The 25,637-nt window shown below is 47.1% G+C and overlaps 1 protein-coding gene across 9 annotated transcripts in view; it reads right to left on the minus strand.

The window, feature by feature from the left end:
* Positions 1–25,637, minus strand: part of RERE (arginine-glutamic acid dipeptide repeats) — a 222,245-nt gene that overhangs the window by 26,614 nt on the left and 169,994 nt on the right. For 8 of the 9 annotated variants that reach the window (XM_062604094.1, XM_062604088.1, XM_062604129.1 and 5 more), the window contains one exon: positions 20,464–20,544. The exons of the other annotated variant lie outside the window; for it this stretch is intronic. In XM_062604094.1, the coding sequence (XP_062460078.1) occupies positions 20,464–20,544 (81 nt within the window). The remainder of the gene's footprint in view (positions 1–20,463; positions 20,545–25,637) is intronic. 9 annotated transcript variants of the gene reach the window in all.

Below are 25,637 nucleotides of genomic sequence, written 5' to 3' on the forward strand. Positions count from 1 at the left end.
TTACGCATCCCATTCTACGGTTCAGCAGGGAGCTCCATCCTCCTGCAGCAGGTATACCCATGGCAATTCGTGCCCTGATCCTGCACACCTCAAATCACCCTTGCCATTATTAAAGAAGTTTTACTGCTTTAAAACCACTTTCATTATTGCATTACACCAATTTCACCAACAGAACCAAGCTGTACTCACCAAAACATGGCCTGTGTTGTAACTGGTGGCTCCATTTGTTCTCTTTGCTGACTACTTCACAGCACTAACGGGAGCTGGTATTTAAAACAAACCACTTCCACGTAATTGGCACTTGGAATCAATACTCTGCATTAGTGTGACACTCCACTGGCTGCCCCAGGCTCGCTGCAGTGACCCTGCCACTACAGTGATGGGGTGACGGAAAACACTGACTGGGAGCTTGTTGGAATTAGAAATGGGTTTCTCTCACTGGACTGAGAAGCAATACAATAACCCCCCCTGTATTCATACCCCTCACTAAACAGACATTACACTGCTCAGCAAATTCCCCTTGGGTTCAGCTGGGAATTCTCACAGGGGTAAGATGGGTGACTCTTTACGGAGCTAAAAGATCATTTCAAAGGGTTAAATGCTTATTTCTTGCAATGCAAGTTCCTGTCTCAATGTAGACACTGGGGTCTAACATTTAACAAAGCAATTTCTAGCTATGTTCAAGATCCAATTTAAAAGGATCACTTAGTCCATGTGTGAACCAGTGGTTCAGGTCCAACAGACATGATTTAACTCTTCTGGGCACCTTGGATGGTCTGGAAGAAAGTTCCTACCCCTGAGTTACTGCAGCTTTGCTGTAATGGTTCAGTGTGTAAATCCCACATTTCACAAGCCACCAAGGACTGCCTTCCTGCTCATTACTGCTGTTTGTATCCCTTTGGAGAGTGGGGGTTTGCCTCTAGATTAAGAACACAGATACCTTGTGCTGTGCTCTGCAGTCCCCAGTTCCTTCCTGGGCAGGCAGTGGTCACCGAGAAGATAAGAGACAACAAAACCCCAGCAACAAAAGCACTCAAATAAGCAAATGGAAAATGAGATTTTCCTCTTTTAACAGGGCAAGAAGAGCTGCAAGTAAGGAACCAGCCATCTGTTTAATGCCACGTTCTATACTGCTTTTATTTAGACACAGATTAAGACCTGAATGCCACTCAGTTGTGAGACAAGGACCAGCGATGGCACTGGGCTACTCGCAGCCCTGTTTCAAGCCTGCCCCTGTGTCTGCGCCCCGACCTGTGCTCCCCAGCTCGATGGAACAGATGTTTCAGGTTTTCCAGGCACATCTGTGATGAATCACACAAAGCCTGGCCTGTCAGATGTGTGTTATCCTCCCTGACACACAGCTTCCTCCCTCGGCAGCTCGTGACCCAGAGGGAAGCTGGTAAGTTTTAGTAGCTGATTATAAAGCCATGCTGAAAACAACAGCAGTCAGAAGATGCTGAAGATCACACAGGAGGCAATAAACTTCATGCAATAATCCTCACTGCTAATGAGAGAAGATGCGATCACCTGGAAACTGAGCAGTTTTCCACCCCTTTTTAATTGCAGCTATCCTCACAACTGGGTATTGCATGCTGAAAACCGTCAACCCCCCTGATCCCATGCTGAAGACAGCCAGAATGTGACCTCTCAATAAAACCCTCTGTCGCAGGACGTCCCACACCTGAAGAAGCCAGATGGAGGAAGAAAGCAAAGCCATCCATTCTACACCTGGGAAGCATCAAATAACCTCATACAAGCTTATCACTGAAAACCCCATCCATACTCTGCACTAACACAGGTTTAAGGAGGTTCCTGCTCTATGATTCAGAGCTATGGACAAAGCAATAACTCACACACAAGCTCTCTCATCCCTGTCATGATGCCTTGATTTTAAACAGACCCAGCTTCTCCCACACTGATCCCTCAAGCAGCTGTTTTCCCTTCACTCCTCCCCAAGCACATTTCTCTAACCCAGTAGCTTTAGATGAAGTGTGGAGGGTTGAGGGGTACCTCAGTGTTTTCCTGCTTATCAGAGCAATGTATGAACAGAGGAACGCTGAAGCAGAACATCAAGCAACACCCCTCCAAACCGCAAGAGAGCTGCCACGTAAGCTGCTTATCCCGCAGTTATTGTTGCTTCCCTCCAGTCTCAAATTCTTTCTGTCGGGGAAAAAGCCCTGAGCAAGCAAAATTTAACGAGAAGACAATGGCAGGAATTGTAAAGCAGTATTAGAAAGCCCAATTCATTGTAGCTTACTTTAATACCTATGCAGTGAGCTCAAAAGGGAAAGAAAGTGCTAATTCTTTACAGTTCTGCTCCGCCCTCGTGTCTCCAAGCAAGCATTAATCTCAGCTATTCCCTTGCAAAGTGAAGTGGATCCCAAATTCAACATTAGGGATAAGACAAAACAGGCACCACTAACTGAGGCCATGCTTTGGGGCTCTGACTCCTGAGGTCTTGCAAATGATCCTGCAGTGAGTTGAGAGATGGAATTGGGTTGCTGCTGTTCATCCTGTCCTCCTTGCCCAGGGCCACAGCAGGGGTGTCTGGATGTGGGATGTCCGCTACAGGGATGCTAACAACGTAAGCAGGAGCGAAAAGGTGATGGAACAAGGACACTGAGGTAATGGTATTTTTCATCAGCCCAAAAATGAACTGCCACTCAGAACCAGAGGTCACTACGCGCTCTAGTGGAAGGCATCCCTGCCCATGGCAGGGGGTTGGAACCGGATGATCTTAAGGTCCTTTCCAACCCAAACCTTTCTATGATCCCCCAGAGAGTGAAACCCAAGAGCCCTCATTCACACCAGCAGCAAGGCAACCTCTTTAACAGCTATTTCAAGAAGTTGGGCACATTTCAGATTCTGAACCACTGGATGACATAAAGCAGCTGCAGTGTTAGAAAAGGCATCTTCATCTCCCTGCCTCTGCACAATCCCTATTACACAGAACTGTAGCTCCACATGCACTTATCCACCAGGGAGACAGGAGAGCCATTACAGCAAAAGGGCAGCATTGGCAAAAGAACAAATGGCTTTAGACCTTACAAGCTTTGATATGAAGTTTGATCCGTTCATGAAAGGGATCTGAGGGATGGTTGCCTGTGACAACCGATCTTTAGGCTCAGCAATCCCTCCCCCGGCCTGTTCTGGCCCTGCATTCTTATACCAGAGGAAAAAGAAGTGCAGACCCCAGGAAAGCTGTCAAGCAAGGCACTGACCTGATAACACAGCCAGGCTGCTGCTTCCAACACACGGTCCTTACCACAGCCCAAGCTTCATAAGGGAGGTTCTCTTCCTCAGGGACTGCAGTGATAGGCCAAGGGGAATGGCTTTAACCTGCCACAGGGGAGACTGAGATGAGCTCTTAGGCAGAAGCTCTTCCCTGTGAGGGTGCTGAGGCGCTGGCACAGGGTGCCCAGAGAAGCCGTGGCTGCCCCATCCCTGGCAGTGCTCAAGGCCACTTTGGACACAGGGGCTTGGAGCAAGCTGCTCCAGTGGAAGGGGTCCCTGCCTGTGGCAGGGGTTGGAACTGGGTGAGCTCTGAGGTCCCTTCCAACCCAAACCAGTCTGGGATTTTATATAACCAATTCCTCTGAGTGATGCTTGACAGCCCCACACCACACTGAACATACACTCATTTTCCCACCCACCCCTCCACTCCATAGGCCTGTTTCTCATTACCAGTGTACGAACACTCACGAGTCTCATTCCAGTTACACCAGTAAGGACTCGGCAGATCCTCGCTCATACAGTTGCACTATGCCACTCATACACAGACTGACTGAGCAGGTATTCCAAACACACGGAGCATTGCACCACTCAGTCCCTACTCCCATGTCTGACAGCCACAGCACGCTGACGCCTACCACTAGGCACTGAGTGATCACTTTAATTAGTGGCTTGTTTCAACACAGCAACCAAGGTGTCAGAAACTAAAAGAGAACCACTTAGAGTTGAGAACTTCAAAACACCGACAACAAAACAGATGATCTACCAACACTTGCTGGCCTCCTTTGAGAGAAAGGGAAGCCTGCTGGTATACATTTATACCAAGGGGCCCCTTGAAAGGATGCTCCATTGCTAACTGATGAGCTGTAGGCACAAAGTGTCTGAAATGCTTGAAATATGAATCTTCATGCCTATACACTGCACTGTTTGCCAACAGGACGACTCACAGAAGCATCCTGCACTTTCAACAAGCTCCTTCCATCTCTATCAACCACCTAAATTCCTCCCCCCACTGCATATTTAACTTTCTGGAATCCTCTTCAATTGCTTCCTGATGGGGACTGCAGGTTTGGAAAGCAATGCCATTAGCAAATCAGCCCTCCATATATGTATCTATCCACACAGATATACGTGTATACCTTTTAACTGCACTGGTTCCACACAAAGGCTCTACTTGAAGATGGAAGTTACCATTTCCATCATGAAAAGGTGTTACAGAGAGAACCAAGCACCACCAGAAGTCATGAAGCTGGTAGCAGCAAGCAGAGCTGCAGCTCCAATCTTAACCTGCTTTTCCCTTTAAGCACATACTTCAGAATGAGGTTACACTGTCAGCTAGGACCTCCAGCCCGAACCATGGCCCAATACTTGCATTTCTAGTGATCATCTATAAACTCAGCAGTATTACCTGAGTGTTAATCAGAGTGGAGTAAAAACCAGTGATTTACTGCATGGAAAACTCCATTAACTACAAGTGGGTACACACTGAGCTCAGGTATTTGCTCCCCTGAGAGGATCCAAGAACAGATTTCTCCCCCCACAAACCAACCAGTTCGTGGCTCTAGACACAGCACCACCAGCTCTGAGCTGCCATTCGGCTGCACTACATTCTGCATTTGGGTTACTACAGCAAATATTAGGCTATAAATCAAGTCTTCAGAGCCCCAGTGATCCAGCGGGAGGGAGGAAAGTGTTAAGAGTATTGTTTCAGGATCACGTTGATCAGTAACCAGGCTGTCAGTCATTGTGTCTGCCACACAGGCGCTCCTTGGAACAGCTTCAAATGAAAGTTCAACAAGCCCAGATAAGATGAAGTTAAAAATCTCCGTGTTAGGTTCCAAACCTATGACAATTGTCCCCACAGGAAGAGTTCAAAAGACAGGCAACCCAAAACAAATAATTAACCAGGAGGTAAGAGGTCAGCAGAGCCCACTGCATCACCTGCGTGGCATGGAAAACATACATAGAATCACAGGATGGTTTGGGTTGGAAGGGACCTTAAGATCATCCATTCCAACCCCCTGTTTAACGATCAAACTTACTCCTTTCCCACTAGATTGTCCTGCAGTTCTTTCCCAAGAGGAACAATCCAGCTGACAAGGCTGTGGAAGGGGTAACAGGCCAGGTTGCTTCCTGAATTGCAGCATTCCCTAGGTGCTGTAGTACTGGATGTGTGCGCGGTTTATTTTACTGCTCAGGAAAACACTTGCTTGACACAAAGAATTACATCCAACAATGCAGGCAAACAATCTCCTTTTGGCCTTAAGAGAGGTACTAACTTCAGAAAGAGAGATACACAGATTTCAGATGACATTTGACTTTCCAAATAGATTCCCTATGTGCGACAAGGTGAAAGCATTACAACATACAGCCATTTACCTGCGTCCTCATAGTCACAGAGTGGTTTGGGTTGAAGAGAGCTTTGGTTATTTTCTATACTTAAAACCATGCAGGGCTCTGAACTTGCACTGCCCTAACTCCGAATGAAGCCTTTGCTAACCCAAACAGCCCACACTTGTGCCTCCCTTCAGAAAAGACTCGAGGGACAAAGCAGCAGGACAGGTTTTGCATGGCTCATGTTCCCCTCATCCATCAAGCACACGCTGCTGCAAAGCGGTCTCGTAACTGAACCCATTCTAATTGTCCAGCACACCAGAAAGCTTTCGCTGTGGTTCACTTGGCATTTTTACTGTGGTTTGGTTACCCACCAGCCTCAGACAGATTTGCCCTGACATAATCCATAAACCCATGAGGGCCCAGAGCAGGTGTAGAGCCCGCAGCCTCTTAGCACCAAGGCAGGCAAAGCTCACTGTGCTCTTAAGGCACTGTTCCATAGGAGTCCTCCAAAATCCCAGCCTGGTTTGGCTTGGAAAGGACCTTAAAGCTCATCCAGTTCCAACCCCTGCCACAGGCAGGGACAGCTTCCACTAGAGCAGCTTGCTCCAAGCTCCATTCAATCTGGCCTTGAGCACTGCCAGGGATGGGGCAGCCAGAGCTTCTCTGGGCACCCTGTGCCAGCACCTCAGCACCCTCACATTAAAGATTTTCTTCCTTGTATCTGACCTAAATCTCCCTAACTTTGAACTGCTTCAAAGCTAACACAGGAACCCTCCTCCAAAAGGGTTTTTGACCTATTAAATGATTTAATTACTGGGCTCGCACTGGTTCTGTTCAGAAGAGATGCAGGTACCTGCAATTTACTCTTTCAGCATCTCCATCCCATGGCTAACAGATCCCTGGGGAATACAAAAGCAGAGCTGCCAGGAACCCCACAGCCTTCAAGCAAGCACCATCAACGTTAATTATGACAGAGACAAGGCAAGATAATAGAGAGGCAACAAAGCTTTGGCAGCATCTAACTCACTTTCCTGCTGCCCTTCAGAAAGACTCCTAATGAAAGAAGATGGAAATCCCCACTGTATCCTGCAGATGAAGGTGACCTTGGGAAGTGGGAGAAGAAGAAGAAAAGGAGAAGGATAATGCACCACTGCTTGGGGCCCAACAGACCAGCTCCCCCCAGCCCTGCCCTTCCACCTAGTAGCAACCACTGAGAAACAGGCAGGTCTAATGGAGTGCCAGCGCAACCGCAGCTATCAATACCTACCCACTAGCTTATTTCCCCCCTGCACTGCTCAATCTGGAAAGACTTCAGCTACAGACATTAACCCAATTAAAGGAACTACTTATTAGCCTTCCTTCTGCCAACAGATTATTACAGCTGCAATGAAGTTGCAAAAGCTGGAGGCTGATTAACAGCGAATTTGGGAAGTAAGTTACACACTGGTCTCTGATCGGCATTGAAGGAGAGATAATACATCCCAGAGAGAGACTGAAGCAAGACTATCCAAGCAATCAGTAGCCCAAAGAACAGCTTCTTCCTAAGATAAGAAGTCCCTGATAGTCTGGGGTTTGGGTTGCTTTGGTTTGGGTTTTCTTCCTCATTTTGACTTGACCTTTACGGAACGACATAGCCAAGACTGAGCAGTGCTGCAGAAACGCTCCTTATCTACAGCCTGCAGGATTCCATCCGGATCTTCAGCTCCGAGATGACAACTAAAAGCAATGAAATGGAATGTGAAACTCAGCTTTAAAAACTTCTCAAATCTCCTCTACGTAAATTCACTTGAAAAGGTCAAAGTGAAACTTCAGTAATTCCATAAACCCCAAACCTTAACACTGGTTTTAGCACAGATATAAATACACAAAACTAGGGATTCAGTGGTGATTCACACACATTTGTTACGTGCTCCTTAATTGCTGAGGCAAAGAAAACTTCTACAGTCATCATTTCCAAATGCCAGCATGGTTTTTGAGAGTCATGACTCGGGGTTGTGGAAACATGGGATAAGGACTATAAAAGAGTGATTGGATGAGCTGGGAAAATCCCAGCCTGGTTTTGGGGTTGGAAGGGACCTTAAAGCTCCTCCAGCTCCAACCCTGCCATGGGCAGGGACCCCTTCCACTAGAGCAGCTTGCTCCAAGCCCCTGTGTCCAACCTGGCCTTGAACACTGCCAGGGATGGGGCAGCCACAGCTTCTCTGGGCACCCTGTGCCAGCGCCTCAGCACCCTCACAGGGAAGAGCTTCTGCCTAAGAGCTCATCTCAGTCTCCCCTCGGGCAGGTTAAAGCCATTCCCTTTGTCCTGTCCCTACAGGCCCTTGCAAAAAGCAGACCCACACCTTTCAAATAAAGCTTTCTAGAAGTACATGCATGATTTCCAAATGCACCTTGCACAGCTCCGGGTTAAAGCTCTCTGCTTGTTCAAATCTACCAACGCTTCAGCTTCCTCCTTTTCATCTCGAGCTGAAAATCATTCACATCAGTTTTAAGACATTTACAAGTTTTAAAGCCCCAGGTTTCTCTGAAACAAAAACATCACCCACCTGAAAAGAACACAAACAATGGCAGGACAGGGAGGAGGCTTCATGCCCACAGCGAGCAGGCAAATTCTTTTTGAGAAGCTCTTATGCTTGCAACAAAAGAACATTCCTCTAAAGCCAGGCAACAACAACAACTAAAATCTATCACGTCAAATGCCACAGAATAAAAGCACGACTGGAACTGTTAAATCAATACAACTTTAACTTTGTCCGTGTCACTTCTTCATAACAAGGTGAAAGTCCAGGTATACAACCCGCAGAGTTAATTCTACATGCTGGATGTGATTTAACAGTGGGATTTGGGATCAAAGCTTTCTGTCCCTGTGCTCTCTGAGCATCCAGTCTGTTTATGGCACATACTTTTCATCACATCTGGAGCTGCAGGGTAGGGAATCCTGCAGCAAAAAAAAAGTCCAAACCAAACCCCACCTACTTCTGTGGATTCCATTCTTCCAGTATCTAAGCCATTACAGACTGCAACTACAATTCTAATGCAGGAAAAGGAAACCTACACAGAGTGTGCTCTGTGCGACACCAATGCTGCAGAGAACCAACCAAGGCTTAGCGAAGCACAACCACCAAAGGTGAAGAACACTGCCCAGGCAGAAACCCACCTTACTACACAACCAGCATCCCTGATGGGGTCATGAGGCTTATGTGACACACACCTTCCTATGCAAATAGGTCACAAATGTGCTTCTTGGGCTCTTAGAAATAAGCATGCGTTTAGAATGGCAAAATCCCTCTTTGCCTTATCTTGTGCTGCTCAACAGAGAGGATAAATCTAAGCAATGCAGTCAGCATCAAACATTCGTCTGAATCCACTCTCAGCCCTAAAGGCCTAAAAGGAAGCTCAGGGATAGGAGAGCAACGGATGGAAAGTAACAGAGGGAGGGCTGCAAGAGGAAGGGAAGGAGGGAGAAAAGGGATGGTTTTATAGTAAAAGGAAGGGGGGGGGGGGGGATGTTAGTTGGGTGGGTTTTGGTTTTATGTGTTTGTTGGGGACGTGGCATGATTTATTTCTCCAGCTCCCTCCTCTCATTGCAATTCAGGTAATGAAAGACTTGAGCTTTGGCAAAGATCCCCTCCTTAGCCAAAAAAAAGAAAGAGAGAAGAAAAGCACCGTGATTAAGCTTACAGGAAACAAAGCTAATCAAACCTAACAGTAACAAAGGGCAACAGAAACATGCTCACTGTATCACATCTTCCTTGCTGGCCAGGAGCCCAGATTTCTCATTCCATTTTCCCTCTCCCCCTCCTCATTTCCCAATAGCATTAAGAAGCCCTGGCCCGGGCTGCCTGGCTTTACAAACTGTGTTTGTAGGAGGTCAGCTTTTCACGAGGCCAAAAACCCAGCATGTGGAAAGTGTTAAAGACTTTCACGTTGTAGAGGAGGTTCTTAAGATTCCTACTGTTGGACGCCAGAATCCTGGAGCTTCACAGATCATTGGAGGTTTCTGAAGCACAGAAAAGGGCAGAGTTAGCACAATAAATCAGTTCTTGGGGGATGTCCTAGAGCCTTACACAAGGAGAGGCACCAGGCACAAAGGCAGGCTCACAGTTAAACAGGGAGGACTTCTCAAGTTGCAGGAGGAAGGAGCTGGTTTATAACCTGGAATGTGCTCTCCCTTTCCTCAAAGGTTAGGGTCCAGAGGCATCATACAGAACAGTTCCGTTTGTGGCAGGGATGTTGGGAGCACTGGAAGTATGTCTGGGGGAAGGGGAAGAGAGGAATCATTCAACTGTTCCACCCAACAAGCACAGTCTATCTCCCTATGGCAATCAAAGTACTTATCAGCACCTTTCTGATGCCAGATTTCTTCCTGCTGTACAGGACTGTAGCAGCATGAACAGAAACAATCTCCCCTGCCAATTTTCTATACACCAGATGACCAGAGCCAATAAGGATTTCCCAACCATCAGTACCGTCCACATTTCTGATGCTGTCATTCATCTCCTAACACACTCTGTATTTCTTAAGACTCCAAGTTCTTAAACACAGCAATTCCTCAGAAAACCATCCCTTTCACATACAGTTCCCCAGAAGAGAAACTTTCAAGTTCACATTTACAAAGAAAAAGGGGAATTGAAAAGGATTTCATCTTGAAAGATCTAAATCAGGAGCAAACACACTTATCAACATCCTAAGAGTCTTAAAAACCAAGGGATGTGAACAGCTTTTGGTGGAACACAGCCAGTGTTTGATGCAACACTACCTGCGCCTGCCTAAGTAGGCTAAAAGCAAGGAGTGAAGCAGTGTGTTGAACTGCTTTACTGCAGTGTGGGATGCTCGGAATGTAGCTCCACTTGGGACTATGTCAGAGACACAGACAGCAGAGGGAACCCTTCTACCCCAAGCAAAACACATCAACAGCACAAATGATGGACCCAGTTCTTGCAAGAGACTTACTACTCCATGTATCTGAAGACATTAAGGTGCCTGACAATGCCTTCTACCTCTCAGCAGGAAAAGGAAACCCCCCCCATAAACCCACCATCATACACATGTACATGGCTACGGCCCGGATTTGCAGCCTTCCTCCTACCTGCTGAGCACCTTGCAGAACAGGCCCTCCCCTTACCTGCTGCTGTGATAAAAGCAGATGTTTACCCCAAAACCCCATTACCACCACCTGTACACAACCATTAGCATTTTTACGCCCTGTGAGTTTGACTTCTACCATCTACCTGAAACATTTTCCTTCCAAAGACAAAATAAAAGGGGAAATAAACCAAAAGCAAACGTAGCAGATTGCTGTTTGTGATGTTAAACGTGTCTTAAAGCACACAGCTCGTACAGATGTTACACTCACAAACCGCCTTAGTCTCCCCTATGGCACAGCCCCTTTAAACAAAAGCCCCTCTTCTTAACTCCCCATCCTCAGTTTATTCCGCAATCTGTGTAATTCCTGGGAGTTTTCCTTGGCAAGACCAACCACCACCACCAGCAACCAACAGCAATCAAGCACTGCTTCTTTTTTACAGCTGGTTCGAAACAGAAATGACAAAAACGAGTGCATCTGTCTGCTGCAGTTGTTATTGTCTTGTTCTCACAGTACGGTTACAGCAGCATATTACAGGAGATTTAGGCCTGAATAATGTATTTGGGGGCTGATTCTGTGCCAAAAGAATACTGTAGACACTGCTCCTATGGTGCCATCTGGGGCAGGAAGCAACAATTAAGGCCAATGATCTGTTGTGTAAGAAGAAAGTTAATTTCATGCTCAGTGTGGCAGGCAAGACACATTAAAAGTACACTTCACTCTCTGCTAACAGATGATCTGCTTTCTGCTGGTGCCCAGTCTTTTGCCCCCAAACGGCTTCTTCCATCAAACCCCTCGACTTTATGTCATCTGTGAAGGAACTGAAACCTGCTTTGCACTGCTAAAGCACTCCCCATCCAGCCCCCTGATTCCTCTCTCTCAACAGCTCAGAGCTGGTTCTGTACTTGAAAACTCGAAGAGAACTGCTGCAACACCCTTTGAAATGCTAACCTCACACCCTGGACAAATACACACATGAAATGGCACCACCTGGGACAACACCTCCCTTACAGCCTCAGCTTTGTTAGCCACAAGCTACCTGTCCCTGCTTCCCTTCATGGGTGTTCGTAACTCATCTTCGTTCCCCCTCCCTAGGATAAGAAAGCAGTGTGGGTGCTGAGGAGGGGAGCATCAAGCAGTGAGGCAGAACATGCTTGTTCTCCAAATGTAAGCAAGGCACCAAGCTGGCAAACCCTAACTGCGAGCAGCCTGTGCTGGCTTCTAGTGGGTAACTAAGGATGAAGTCTGGCTCAAACACACGCACAGCATAAAAAAGCCAATTATGTCTATGCCATAAACTTCAAGTTTAAACACAGACGCTGAATTAGCTGCAAAATCTGCTGGAGTTTCGCTGCAGTTTGCTTTGCAATATCTCAGGCTTCAGCAACTGCAGTCAAACCTCGCTGCTTGCCAAGGGAACCACTTGTCCCCCTCCCTTCCTAAAACCCCTTTAATAAGAACTCCTTTGTCTGCTCCATACAGGACTCTTTAAAGGGTAGCATTCCTAGGGCATAGATAAGAAAGAGGGAGTAAGCAGCCCCATCTAGAACCTATCTGAAGCATTTATTCAGCACTGACTGTCCAAAGAGACCTGCATTGTATTGTCCCCTTCGGACCATCCTGCCCCTCCCACCAGGACAATACCACAACAGAATGCCACGTCCATGCATAACACAAGCCTTTGACTTCCCATAAAACAAGGCCACTGATCCCTGGATATCACAGGTTAAATCAAGTGCTTGTGGGATGATCTCTGTGCAACACAGCTTTTACATTAACACCGCTGTTATAAAGGACATCAAGGTTGATCTCCCTGCTTTGCCACAGGGGTTTGCATCTCCCTCAGCTCTTGGAAATACTTCAGTTCCATACCCAACGGTGCTGCTGTACATTAGGTACACAGTCAAAGATCCTGAGGTCTCCAGGTACTGGCTGTGGGTTTGAGTTAGTACCACAAGGAGGATGATGTAGAGAGTATTTCTCTATTAAAGCCATTTCAAACATCAGATACCAGGCAGGATTATCCAGAATAACCTATGGAGTTACCCAAATATCACAACATTAGCGCTGTTCTAGGACCCGATGTCCCACAAACACCATACGAGTTCTTTATTCCTGCCTTTCTGAGAGCATCGGCAGGATTTACAGCCCATCTTCAGTCACTAAGGGATGGGAAACAAACAACATGAAGGCATCGGTGGAAAAGAGTCTTGCCAGGGGAGGACACTCAACCATGACAATAACCTGCACAGAGTCTCAAACAGATACTCATTTCATGTACCTGAGAGTCACAGGACCTTAGGACTGATGGCTGAGTATGGGATAACATCTGATAGCTGCTACAACAAGCTGGTGCCTTTTCTTGTAGGGAAAAGAAAATACAGAGGAAGCATAGAGCTGCTGATGAACAAACCCCTTTTACTCAGAGTCTACGTACCCTTCAGCATAGATGCAAAAAAGCAGAATACACATTAACAAACAAAGCCAAATGCCCCATGATGAGGCCTTGGGTGCCATGGTTTAGTGTGAGGTGTCCCTGCCCATGGCAACGGGGTTGGAACTTGATGATCTTAAGGTCCTTTCCAACCCAAACCATTCTACGATTCTATGATGATGAATGACAACCAGAAGGTATGGAAAAAGCAATGGAACAGAACTACAAGGAGTCACAGGAGCATTGTGTTCTCTCGGTGGTGGAGGAGGACTCGGACAATATTGTATCAGGATCCCAAATGATCTTGGCTTAGCTCTCCAGCTACATACCTTTCACTGCCGAGCAGACACTGTCCTTTTTGGCTCTCTGACAGAACTCAATGCAATTGCCTAATGGCCCTCTTTTGCTTGCACCAATATTTTATCCCTACGTCCCTCTAAACTGTCGGGAGAAAAATACACAGGGAGTTTCAATCTTGTAATGTGAAACAATAAAAACCCCCCACCAGAGTGCAGAGCTGATTTATCAGCCATGCCGAATGCAATTCTGGAGTCCAGCTGGCACAGGGAATACCCCACCTGGTTTTATGCTCTTCACCTACGCACGTTCCTTAGTCAGACACTCCAAGAGCCCCGTTTCTGAGCTCCTGACATTGAAAATTACCCTTACAATAGTCAAATAATACAATTGAAAAGGAATTCTTCTATTCTCTTAAGAGACAGCTTTAGAGAGAAGTTTAAACCATATCACATTAAGTACTTTCGTTCTTTGATTTTAGTTGCTTCAGCTGAAACCAAGGCACACAGGTATGCAAAAGTGTATACTGGTTTTGGAAGCGTAGCCAAAGGCATTAATCAGATGACCACACATTAGTGGCCCTGAAAGCGAGCAGCCAATGTAAGAAGGTCGCAAGGACTTAAGGGCCAAGCAACGTACACCTTCAGGATAGATCAAGTTGAAAGAAGAACCTCAGGAAACAGAAGCAAAAGGAACACACAGGGTATACAACCATGAAGCTGGAACGGTGGCCCAAGCTTCTCCAATGAAGTATGTAGCTGACAGCTCTACTCACCTGTAAGGTCTGCAATCAGTTCTAGAGATGAAGATGACGTGGTGTATACCACAGTTAAACCTTTATGTCTCTTTGAAGACCGTTCCAAACCTTCTGGTTTATTACCCAATAAAATGATGACATTTGCAATAGGTTTAACAGTTAAAACTTTGGAAAACAAGCCAAATCACAGCGAACACATCCCCTGGACATCCCCTACACACGAGCCGCTCTTTGTAAACAGCTTTCACTCCAGTGCCACTTAAAGGTAGGAATATCTCCATCTGAGCCCAGCTCCTATGAGCTCAGCATTTCATTAAGTCCTTTGGCTTCCTTATCCTGCTCCTGGTGAGAAGCGTGAGCTGCATTCCCGTATGCTGCCTCAGCACCCTGCTTCACCTTAAAGCCAAACATATTAATGTCGGGTTCTCCCTCCATCAGCCACAGCTAATAAAAAGAAAGGGGGGAAAAAAAGGGCAGCGTGTTCCCTGCAGAAGAGTTTGTTATGCAAATGAATAGACTTACACAGGAAAAACAACTCGCTGCTGCCTCTGCCCAGTTCCCAAATGGACTGAAGCCCAGCGAGGTATCTGCTCTGACTGAAGAAGAAAAGGCTCGAGCTATTATTTTTAAGTCCCTGTTTCAACAAGAACAAACCCCTCCAAGTGTAATAGCCAGGCAATGGAAGCACCAGCAGCAGCGAGCAGAGATGAAATGAAAAGAAGCAGTGGCTGTTTATGTTGGCAGCCGCATCAAACTCTAATGGAAAATTTCAGCTCTGCCTGCATCTGGGCTAGAACAAGTTATTAAGGAAAAAGGTTCAGCTTTCAAACAGAAAAAGCTTTACAGAGCTTGTCCCTTTCAGAACGCTCCCGCAGCAAAGACAAGGCAAGAAATAATATGCCTTGACTATGCAGTGTATTAATATCCTATCATTAGGGGAATTTACCATCATGTAAGATGGATTTCCTTTGGGAAAGGAGAACAGTGATAATGCCCATGCCACAGACACCATCTCAGCTATTGGTACAAACAACTTACACCACTAAATGCAAATATTAGAAGCCAGAGCAGGGCTAACTAATCACTTGATGCCAACGGACCGCAATACATTTGCCTAAATTATGCCCCTCTTCGCATCAAAGGGAAACTGCTATTTAAACAATTATGTCGAGGGAGAATCCTTACCTTTCATAAGCCCAGGAGAGCCTTGCACAAATATTACTGAGGCTGTTTGTTGACGGGAACAGTATACAGCCTGTCCTCGGAGAGGACAAACACCTTGCCAGCCTGCACATATGGTAACTGCAGTGACCTTTCAGCTACTACCCATTTGCACTATATTTAAGAGCTACTCGGGAAGCCAGTATCGTATATTATGTAACACAAGATTAAGCATTAATGAGGCAAGAATAAAATTGTTTATCTAAACCCCAATCTAAAATTAAACAGAAGTTTGGGCTGAAAGCTCACACTGCACTCGTTCTGTCTCCTAACATTAACAGAGCGCGGCTTACTTAGGCTCTGAGCTCAGTCCCGACAGCATTTAATTTGGAGAGAAAGCTTTAACTATCAGGAGAGAGCCTATTTTGCCTAAAAAAAGCAAATGTGATGCATATTTAGTTCTTATGCACATGAATACGGCACGTTGCAGGTAGTTTGATGTAAGGAGAGCAGCTGATATTCATGACTTCTGCTCACGCTGTGTTTGAAAGCTAAATACAGAAGCACCCACCCAGACGCAAGACCTTTTGATGGCATTCTGTCATCTCTTGCTAAGCAGCCAAACCAGAAATCACACACACACACACCAAAGGTATCTATGTGCTCAGCAGGGAAATCCAGAACAGAATTAACCCCAAGTCTGTGCGCCTCCACAAAGGTGCACTGTCCTCTTTTGGGGCTTCTCGCTAAGCAAGCGACTCCACAAGGATCATCAAGGAACTTCAGCCTTACACAGAGACAGACAAGGAGACCGAGAGACCATGGTCACCATCACTGCACCATAAACCTGCCCTGGAGAACACAGGAGTCACTGGAGAACCTCAAAACATGCAGGTAGGTGTCATCCCCTGTTTGGAGAATACGTGGAAGAGATCAGAAGTACCTGGGCACAGCATCCGGCTTGGAGCACCCTGCTCTAGTGGAAGGTGTCCCTGCCCCATGGCAGGGGGTTGGAGCCAGATGAGCTTTAAGGTCCCTTTCTTCCAAACCGGTCTATAATATGCTATGGCTATCTTATGATATAACATGATGCTATTCCTAAGCCTATGTAAGGCTGCCAAAGGGACCATCACCTACATCCCTCTCCACTTCTAACAAACTGGTACAGAACCTTCGAGTTCCACTGGTCAATCACCACATACAATGCGACACAGAGCAGGATGGAGGAACTCCAGCCAGGGGAAACCAAACCTGTTTCTTCTGGGGCCATGGCTTAAACAGCTCAGGCCAAAAGCTGCAGTTCAGAGCAGTATTTCAGGGCGAGCAGCACATGGGCAGCCGAGGGGAACAGGACCCAGCTCGAAATCTGAGCACGCCAACACCGTGACTTGGCGTCCTCCTCCTCCTCCTGCTCTGCCTGCACATTACTGCCCTGCACAAGCTCACGTTTCTTCCATGTTTCTATTTACTTTTTGCACGTCACCAACACAGAGTTAAGCCGTTTGCAAGAACACAGTCAGCCAGCCCCTGACCTCGTAGGCATTTAAGTACGTTTATCTCAGGCCTATCACAACGCTTCTAGAACTCTCAGATTCAAGGAGCTCAATGTAATCACCCCAAGAATTCAGAGCAGGAGAATCTTAAATACTTTGAAAATCCCATGTTATCATCAAATTGTAGCAAATTGTGCTCAAAAAGGGGGGGGGGAATAATTAAGTGACATATTTAAAGCCAAATCAGATACTTGAGGAAACGTGCTGCCAGCTGTGTACTCTGCATTGGCACAACATGGGAATTCAAACACAAGTTGTTAATGAAACCTGTCCATGCCACATGGGAGCCTCCCAAAACTTCTTTCTTGGCTTCCTGCAGAGAAGAATCAGGCTAAGTATGAACCAAAGAGGAGCAGGACACAGTTGTGCCGTTCCACTGCAGCTACAACCAGGAGAAAACTATTCCAGAGGAAGGGGAAGGAAGAAAGCTACGTGGGAACAGAGCAGATACATGTAAGACAGAGTCCAAGGGAAACCAAAGGAAGTTTCCCTTGGATTTACTGAAGTTCACCTACATGGAGGCAGTTTCCCTCCAGAGTATCAGAAAGTTAACGCCTGCTGATCCAGCCTTACAACTGCTGGCTTTCCTTGTCCCATCCAGCATTCCCACTTCAGGGCAATGCTCAGGGAAGAGCTGATTCCAGCTCCTCTGCCTCTTGCTTATAAGAGCTAGAAGGGATTGCCACAGCTACTTACAGTCATGCTCATCGGGAACCCCTGTGGGACACAGGCTTTGAAACAAACTGGATGAGTGAAGACCAAAACACATACAGCTTTGAAATGCACTATTTTCTTTCATAAAGATGCTTTTTTTCTTGCTGATTATTCATTTAGGAGAAATAACTTACAAAGGAATGTTGAAAAGATACATTAAACCAGTTGCCAGCTGGTGTTAAACCACAACAACTAGCTAAAACACACACTGACAAATACAGGGTTTCCTTTAGAGATACTGTACATTAACTATGGACAGGGAATAAAAGCAGCAAAGGCACAACTCAAATAGGACATTCCTTAACATGCTTGTGAAAGCTCAATATAGGATGGCCTAATTCTCATCTCTTACTGAGCCACTTTACACCTTCCAATATTATAAAGGTAATCCAATGTCATATTCACCTCTGTATTGTGACTTCCTGCACAGTAGCTTCAGCTTGATTTAACAGAATAGGCCTGGTGCCTACATGGGTTCTGCATTCCTACTGCATCACTTATCTTCTGCTATTGCAGTGTTCCAACCACAGGGCTTAAGGTGGTATCAGGAGTTGTACCCCTGTGGAAGCAGCATGAATATCAGTGTCTAGAGAAACCGTGTATTATACAAGAAGCATAACAACAAGGAGATTAAACTTTAAGTGGGCTTTGCAGGGAGGCAAAACCCTGATTCCTCTCCCACAGCCTCCAGTGACTAAGAAGGTAAATGTGCAGGATGCATTGACCTACAGCTGGGTTTCCATTTAGGACAAGTCACTTCAAGAATGCCCCATTCATTTTGCAGACCTTGGGAGTTGCTGTAGTGCTTTTCCATCAGTATACTTTTAGGGCTTCACCTCATGCTAATATGGTGGCAAAACAGGAAAATAAGGCCTTTTTTTCCTAGTCTTTCTGGAATTGCTAGAGTGTTACTTCACACTGCAACAGAAATGGCAGGCAAAGTATCTGAAATCATTTAAATCCACAGCCTTGGCATTAACATTATTCATTATCCCACTTTAAGGAAGAAAAGCAAAACTGGATACCCAAATATTCTTTACTGCAGCCTTTATTCTGCATGTCTTATCATAGTGAAACTGGGCTTTGGTCCGAAAAAAGACTGGGAATTAAAAGAAAGCAGAAGCAAGACGTGTGGGCAAAAATAGGAAACAAGAGATTCCACAACCCATTGCAGGTCAGAGGTTAGTTGTAGCTCAGTTACCACTAGGGGCTAAAAATGCCTGCTCCAACCCCTGGCCACGCTGCTGCCCAGTTGCCCAAAGGTTGTTTTAGAGTCTGCTCTATGCTATGGGTTTAGACCTCATGAAACAGAACTGGAACACCTGAAAAAGGAGAGCGTGTGTGAAGTTTCACATCACTCGCGCAGTTGCAAAACTCGGACCAAAAGCCTTAGGCCTGATGTCCAAGTTCAAATGTAGAAGTCAAACAGTACCAACAGGGTTAGGCACTTGCCCCCAGCTCTTAGCTCTTTGGTCTCCCTTTTCCTTTCCCCTGAAAACTGCTTTTTCTCTTATCACAAAGAGATATTTGGTATTTAAAAGCACTGTTCGCAGCTGCTGTAAATCAAACTTCAGATGAGTCCTTCTGCCTCTCAGTAACTTTACCATCAGCAGAATTCATTTCTAAAGTAAACACCAATTTGTTCGAAATACACTCTTAGGAAATACTCTACAGAAAAGAGGAACAGACTGTTTAAACGGACTGTGTGCTGGCTTGTCAGGTGTTGCTAAGAAGCAACTACGCCAGCATTCCTTCTACGCTGTCATCTTTCCAACACTGGGCCTTCACGCCTCAAAAATCCACCAGCATACTCGGTACAGTATACACCTGATAGGTAATTAAGTTTTCCAATAGAATCAGTGACCATATACACCAATTGAGGCACTCCAGGAATCACTTCACCCTCCCCTTCCCACTTGCCATGCGTGGTGTTACTATCTACCATCAAAGATTCTGTCTCACAAGAACATCACAGAAGAGAACGGGAGTGACCTGCAGCAAGTGACAGGGTTTAAAACACTCTCAGAGTCATTCTCTTCCCCACTGAACACCCGAATTACCCACACACAAAGTCCAAACAACCAGCTATGCTCTACAGGAATATTTTCCAGATCACTCACACATGGCTAGAGAACAGTCCAGCTCCATTTCCATTCCCAATGCAGCACAATATGAAAACCGCTTTCCACAAGCACCCTCCCAGCAGTGAAACGACACCTGCAGAACAGAAACCGAAGCTTCCAGAGAAGCTTGGCAATTAGGACTAATGGAAAAGTAACCAGATTCCCAAGGCTTCCTAAACCCTCTTTTCCTACGAAGGAGTCAACCACTCCTCCCTGCCCATGCTAAGCACTTGCTGGGGTTGCCAGCAGAACGACAGTCGCGAACGCTCGATGAAGTTCAGTGGAGCAATAACCCACGGATCAATCCGGAACCCGAGTTACACACTGCAGGGCCACGAAGAGTTAACCACCAGCACCCAATTCTGCAGGTCACAGGAGCAGCACAGCCCTGCGCCTCCCAGCTTCAATTAGATCTTGTTTTGGTTTAGGCTTGCTTTAATTACCCAGTGCCATTCCAGCCCGACTGGGCGACATAAATGTATTATCCCATCATAATGTCAGGAGGTAAAATTAGATTCTGGTCTCCATAAATACACTTCACCCAACCTCGGTGCCTCCCGTCCAGCAATGACGACTGCTTTATGTAACCTACAAACTGCACTGAATATTACAGCTCCCTTCCCCGGCTGGGGATTGCTCTTCCGTTTATCTGAAGAGAAATTCAGCTCGGGGAGGGAGGGAGGGGAGGGCAGGAGGAAACAGTTTCGTAAGATCGAGCTCCGAAGCAGAAAGAGGAAAAAGCAAATTGCATCAGGTCCGAATGTACTTACGGTCTCCTTATTGGGAAGCAACTCCTTTCGGATCCTGAAGAAGTTCTTGCCGTACTGCCTCAGCCCCTTAATAAAGCGTTTCTGTGATAAAAGATAACAAAAACAGCGTGTCAGCACAAGGGAAGGCAAATAAAGGAGATCTTGCTCATCAGCGCAATGCTCTCAGCTTAGGGTCCGTCGGTGCGAACCGATACCTACGGAGCAGCCGAAAGCGGGCGGGGGAAGGCAGCTCTGAGGAGATGGCGAGGGATTCAGAGCACATTCCCTTCCATGTCAAACTTCCAGCCTCTGAAGCTCGGGGAAAAGTCAGCGCCACAGCCGCTCCTCGCCCCGCACCGCCGGAGCGCCCTGCTGCACGTCTCCTCCCAACTCTTACCCCTCAACTAGCAGCGGCGGGCGAAGGGAAATGCGCAGCGTTGGTTTTCGAGGGGAGGGGAGGAGAGAGCCGCGCCGGGGAGGTGCCGCTGGGGCTCAGCAGCGCCGGCAGCCGCCAGCCCCTCCGGCTTCTCCCTGCCCGGGGGTCGGCGGAAGACCCGCGCCCGGCTCCCGAGGCCCCCAACGCGGAGCCCTTCCGGCCCTCGCCCTGCAGCCGCGGCTGTGGCGGCGCAGGTAGGGACCGCGGCGGCGGGCAGCGAGCCGAGCCGAGCCGAGCCGAGCCGAGCCGAGCCGAGCCGAGCCGAGCCGAGCCGCAGCCGAAGAGCCGAGCGGAGCCGAGGGCCGGGCGGGAGGCGGCGGCCGCCCAGCGTGTGATGGCGGCGGGGCTGGGCGGCGCGGCACCCGCGGGGCGCGCCGCAAAAGGCGGCCTGGATCAGCGGACCCCCCCCCCCCCTCCTTCCCCTCCGGTCCCGGCCCGTGCGGCCGAGCCCCGGGGAAGCCCCGCGGCAGCAGCCTTCGATCGGCGGCCCCCGGCCCTGCCCGCTGCCGGAGCTCGGCTGCCGCAGCCGCCGCTCGCACTCGGGTCTCTCCCCGCCGCAGCGCCCGCTTCCCAAGTGACTGCTCCTGCCCTGTTCGCGGGGGCAGCACCTTCCGCCTGCGGAGCATCCCCGTACCCCGCTTCACCACCTCCGCTCAGTACCAAAAGACTAAGAGCAGACCCAAGTGTCTCTTGGCAGAAGGGCCAGGCCCGGGGGTTCCTCTCCCTTCCTATAAACACAACCAAACCCAAGTTCTGCCTGCAAAAGATGAGGGATGTTTGGTAATAAATAGGCCCTGAGAGCAGGAGGAAGGAGGTAAGGATAAATAATTCCCTAAGAAGAAACACACCTCAAGTTGGGTGAATACATTTTGGACCACACCATCCTGGAAGCATCTCCTTGAAGGAGGTGGGCAGGCAGTTAAAGGCTTCCATACGGTGAAATGGATCAGGAAGCCCAGAAAGGGTAGCCTGCTACTGAATGAGGTCCCACCGCAACGCTGATGAGGAGTGAGCAGTCTCTTTGGAACCTCACTCGTGTTATTTTGCTCGCAAAGGGATCTATCCTTACCTAACCCTGACCATCAAACCAGCAAGACTGCTAGGGTTCGCCAAGGACACGCCTGGGGGCACAGAGACAAGAATGAACCACGGGTTGTGTATGCCTTGGGATTCCAGTCCCTTCCAGTGTATGACTTACTCATTCCCATCTACTCCCTTTAAACCAGGGAGAAGAGCACTCCAGGGGTAAGACTTCAGGGTTGCTGGACAAGGAAAATCATGCTAATAGCAGGGTACCAGCCCCCCATACCTCACAGCACTCCCAGCATCAGTCCTGTCTGCAGCTTATCATAAAGAAAGGAGCTCTACTAAAGCGAGAAACGTGTAGAACCAGGCAGTCCAAAGGGAACGCACATTCTGAACAAGGCAGCTCAGTTCCTGGCTTTGACACCGGTGCCTCATGGGCTGTATCAGAGATAGGATGCTTTTGCAACATCAGTTAACAGAGCATATATAGGAGAAGGCAATGTAAAAAGCTACAGGGGAATAAGACAGAATCAGACCCAGAACACTCCAGCCACGGATGGAAACCCACAAGGAAATAAAAGAGAGAAATCTGGTCCTCTGCATAAAGTGAAAAGCCCTGGTTCCCTATTGCCCATTGCACCAAAGACTGACTATGGTCTGCCTGAACTCTCAGGAGACCACTTCATATCTAAGATTCCTTTGAACCAAACTATCTTACATTTATTTCGTGTTGTGATTCAACACTACTAAAACATCCTGTGACAAACTGAACCCATAACATGTCAGAAATGCCCACTGGGAACACAAGCCTAGCGTAGAGCCTGAGTAACAGAATCAGAGGGAGCTTGAAATGCTGTTCCAGATGCCCAAATGTGAAGTGAATCCTTCTGAAATGCTGGGCAGCTGTGCTGTCACCTTCACTGGTACCATACAGAATTGCCACCAGGCCATTGAGGCAGAGCAAACACAGCCAACTTGTGCGCCTCTATGGCAAGGCAAGAGAGAGCTACTCCTTAATACACAGAGAACAGAACACAAGAACAGTTTTAGAAGCTTTGACAGACATTCTAAAGCGTAACAAAATTATAACTTGTTTAAAACATCATCAGATTTTCCTTCCTATTCCAGTCTTCCGTTAATTCAGGCCTCACGTCCAGTTCTCCCTTTGCTGCTGCAGGAACAGCTACTTCCTCAAGCCAAATACACCAGAGGCCCCTAAATGTTGTGAAATATAAAAGAACTAAATAGTTGCACATCAAACCCAAGTGACCTGTTGCTCTCCTCCATCTCCCAAAGCAGACTGCACAACGGAGCTGACATTTCCCCTCCGCTGCACAAAGGAACATGCAGCCGCTCCCGTGTCTGCGTTGTAATGGTGCAGGAGATGCTGCACGACTCACAAAAGGCATCTGAAAGTGACAGCTGCTGAATTAAAACAGTCTTAAGTCTCGCAATACAGAACAGTGAGGCTCAAACCTATGGATGTGTGAGGGAAGACGTGAGAACAAGTGGAAGCTGCTCTAGAGAGCAGTGGTTTCAGTTTTGAAAGCACAGGATTTGGAGTTTTAAGGATAAACATTTCTGTTTTACCACGTGTTTAACTGTAAGCCATTACTTCTGGCAGAACTCTGTCAGCATTATTGTCTGCACTGTTCGCTGAAGACAAACTGTACCACAATTAAAACGATGCTAAGCATAATGACAATCACTGCTGTGAAGCAGCACTGGCAATGCCACGGCACGCTGGGTCAGTCAGCGCTGACAGACAACGGGGTTGTGTTTTACCAAGTGGTTACCATGGCTATTGACCAGCCACGACACAAATACCAGTCGATAATACGAGCTTCCCCAATGAAACCTATTAGATTCTGCCATAGCCTACTACAACGTGTAAACAGGGAGCTATAAATAACCAAGGAAGATCAAGGAACGAGCCTGTTAATGTTTGCATATGTGTTACTTGCAGGTCCCATATTTTATCCCAAGAAACAAATACCATGACAAGATACACAAAGCCATTATGTTCTGACTAACAGAGCTCAGATGGCATGTTTATCAATGCGATGATAATGCCATTGCAAAGCTGTAGTTAAGGTTATGCGTCAGGGTTTCTATTATCAAGAGATTACAGCTTGGCAGGAGAAATGTGCTGCTGCTGCTGCATGCTGAAATCCAGCACCCCAGGATTTATCTGCTGCAAACTGAGGTGCCCAGCTCAGATTCCTGCTTTGCTGCAGCACTATGGAATAAAGCTGTTTCTGGAAGGGTGCAGGAATAACATCCAGCACAAAAGCAACCTGTTTAATCGATTGAAGCGTTTCAAACTGAAACCTCCTGGGCTTCAGAAAGGTAGGATGACTGATAAAACTGTACATTCAGAACTGCTACTGTCTCTTCGGAGGTGATGCTCCAATCAGGTTCAGATCAAATGGATGTTCTCTAAGAAAATCCATGTGCTGTTTCATTCCCTTCCCCTGACTTCCACCTGGATCATTAGCAAAGAGCATGTTGTAATGCAATATATTTACCAACACAAACACAGCCTTTTCTGCTCTTGCTCAATCCAGGAAATAAGGAGGGTTCTTTTCCTAAAAGAAATCTCTTTAGACTACGTCCAAGAACAGCAAGTTCTCCTCTCGACCTTTTCCTTCAATCACAAGCATAAAGAGATGGAGGATTTTTGTTCTGATGAAAGCAATAGGCACACTGCATGTTTTGAAAGGCCCCAGGTTTTCTAGGCAGATGCCAACTGACGCTGTCACCATCCTCCATATTTAAGATGCCTTTTTAAGTTCGAATATTATGGTGAGGAAGATTTATGGGGGTTTAATAGTTAACAGCAGATGAACACTAAATGCATCAAAGCATCTTTAAGTCCTTAAATTCCACAAGATGCAAAATCAAGGCAGTTGTTCTGGAAAGCAAAGGAGCTTTGGGTCATACCTGCAGAACTTCTGGTCCACGTGCAGCACATTTACACGCTGCCCCAACCAATATCTGCACATGCAGACATTATACATGCACAGCCGCTGAATTCCAGTGCCCAGAGCACATCTTATGAAAAGCTTGGTTGAGTTTTAACATTACATTTTGCTCATGTACATCCAGTGCAAATAAAGGCCTTTGCTGGTAATGTTAAATGATATAAATTGTCCTTTAGAAACAGAAGTATCCTGATTGCTTCCTTAAGAAGACACAGTTTAACCTAAAGATGTTGGGTACCTCTTACAAAAATATAACGTGTTATTCGCTATTTTTCCCCACCAAACTATGCCTGTCTGCAGCAGAAAATGATGCTGGCATTTCTTGTACCTTCACCTCAAAGGAATTCTATACGCTCAATAATAGACAGGACCAAGTACTGCTCAGTAAGTAATCCCATGAAGGGCAAAAAGAGCTACGTCAAGGAAACGCAGCTGTCACACGTACCCAGGCTGTTCTCAGAACCCACCCAACCCCTGCAGACACGCAGCAGCCCTGTTTAACTCCTTCTGCAAGCTGCTTGGTTCCCTCACCACTCTTACCCAGCCCACCTGCCCTAAGACACTGCACCAGTGACCACCCTGGCCAGGGAGGGGAAGGTCTCAGAGGTGGGAGGCTCCAGGGTGGTTATTACAGAGTGATTTGGGTTGATGGGACCTTAAAGCTCCTCCAGCTCCAACCCCTGCCACAGGCAGGGACCCCTTCCACTAGAGCAGCTTGCTCCAAGCCCCTGTGTCCAACCTGGCCTTGA

This window comes from Pezoporus occidentalis, unplaced genomic scaffold, assembly GCF_034315485.1.
Source record: "Pezoporus occidentalis ecotype Australia unplaced genomic scaffold, CSIRO_AGI_Poc_V1 ctg119, whole genome shotgun sequence".
Taxonomy (NCBI): Eukaryota; Metazoa; Chordata; class Aves; order Psittaciformes; family Psittacidae; genus Pezoporus; species Pezoporus occidentalis.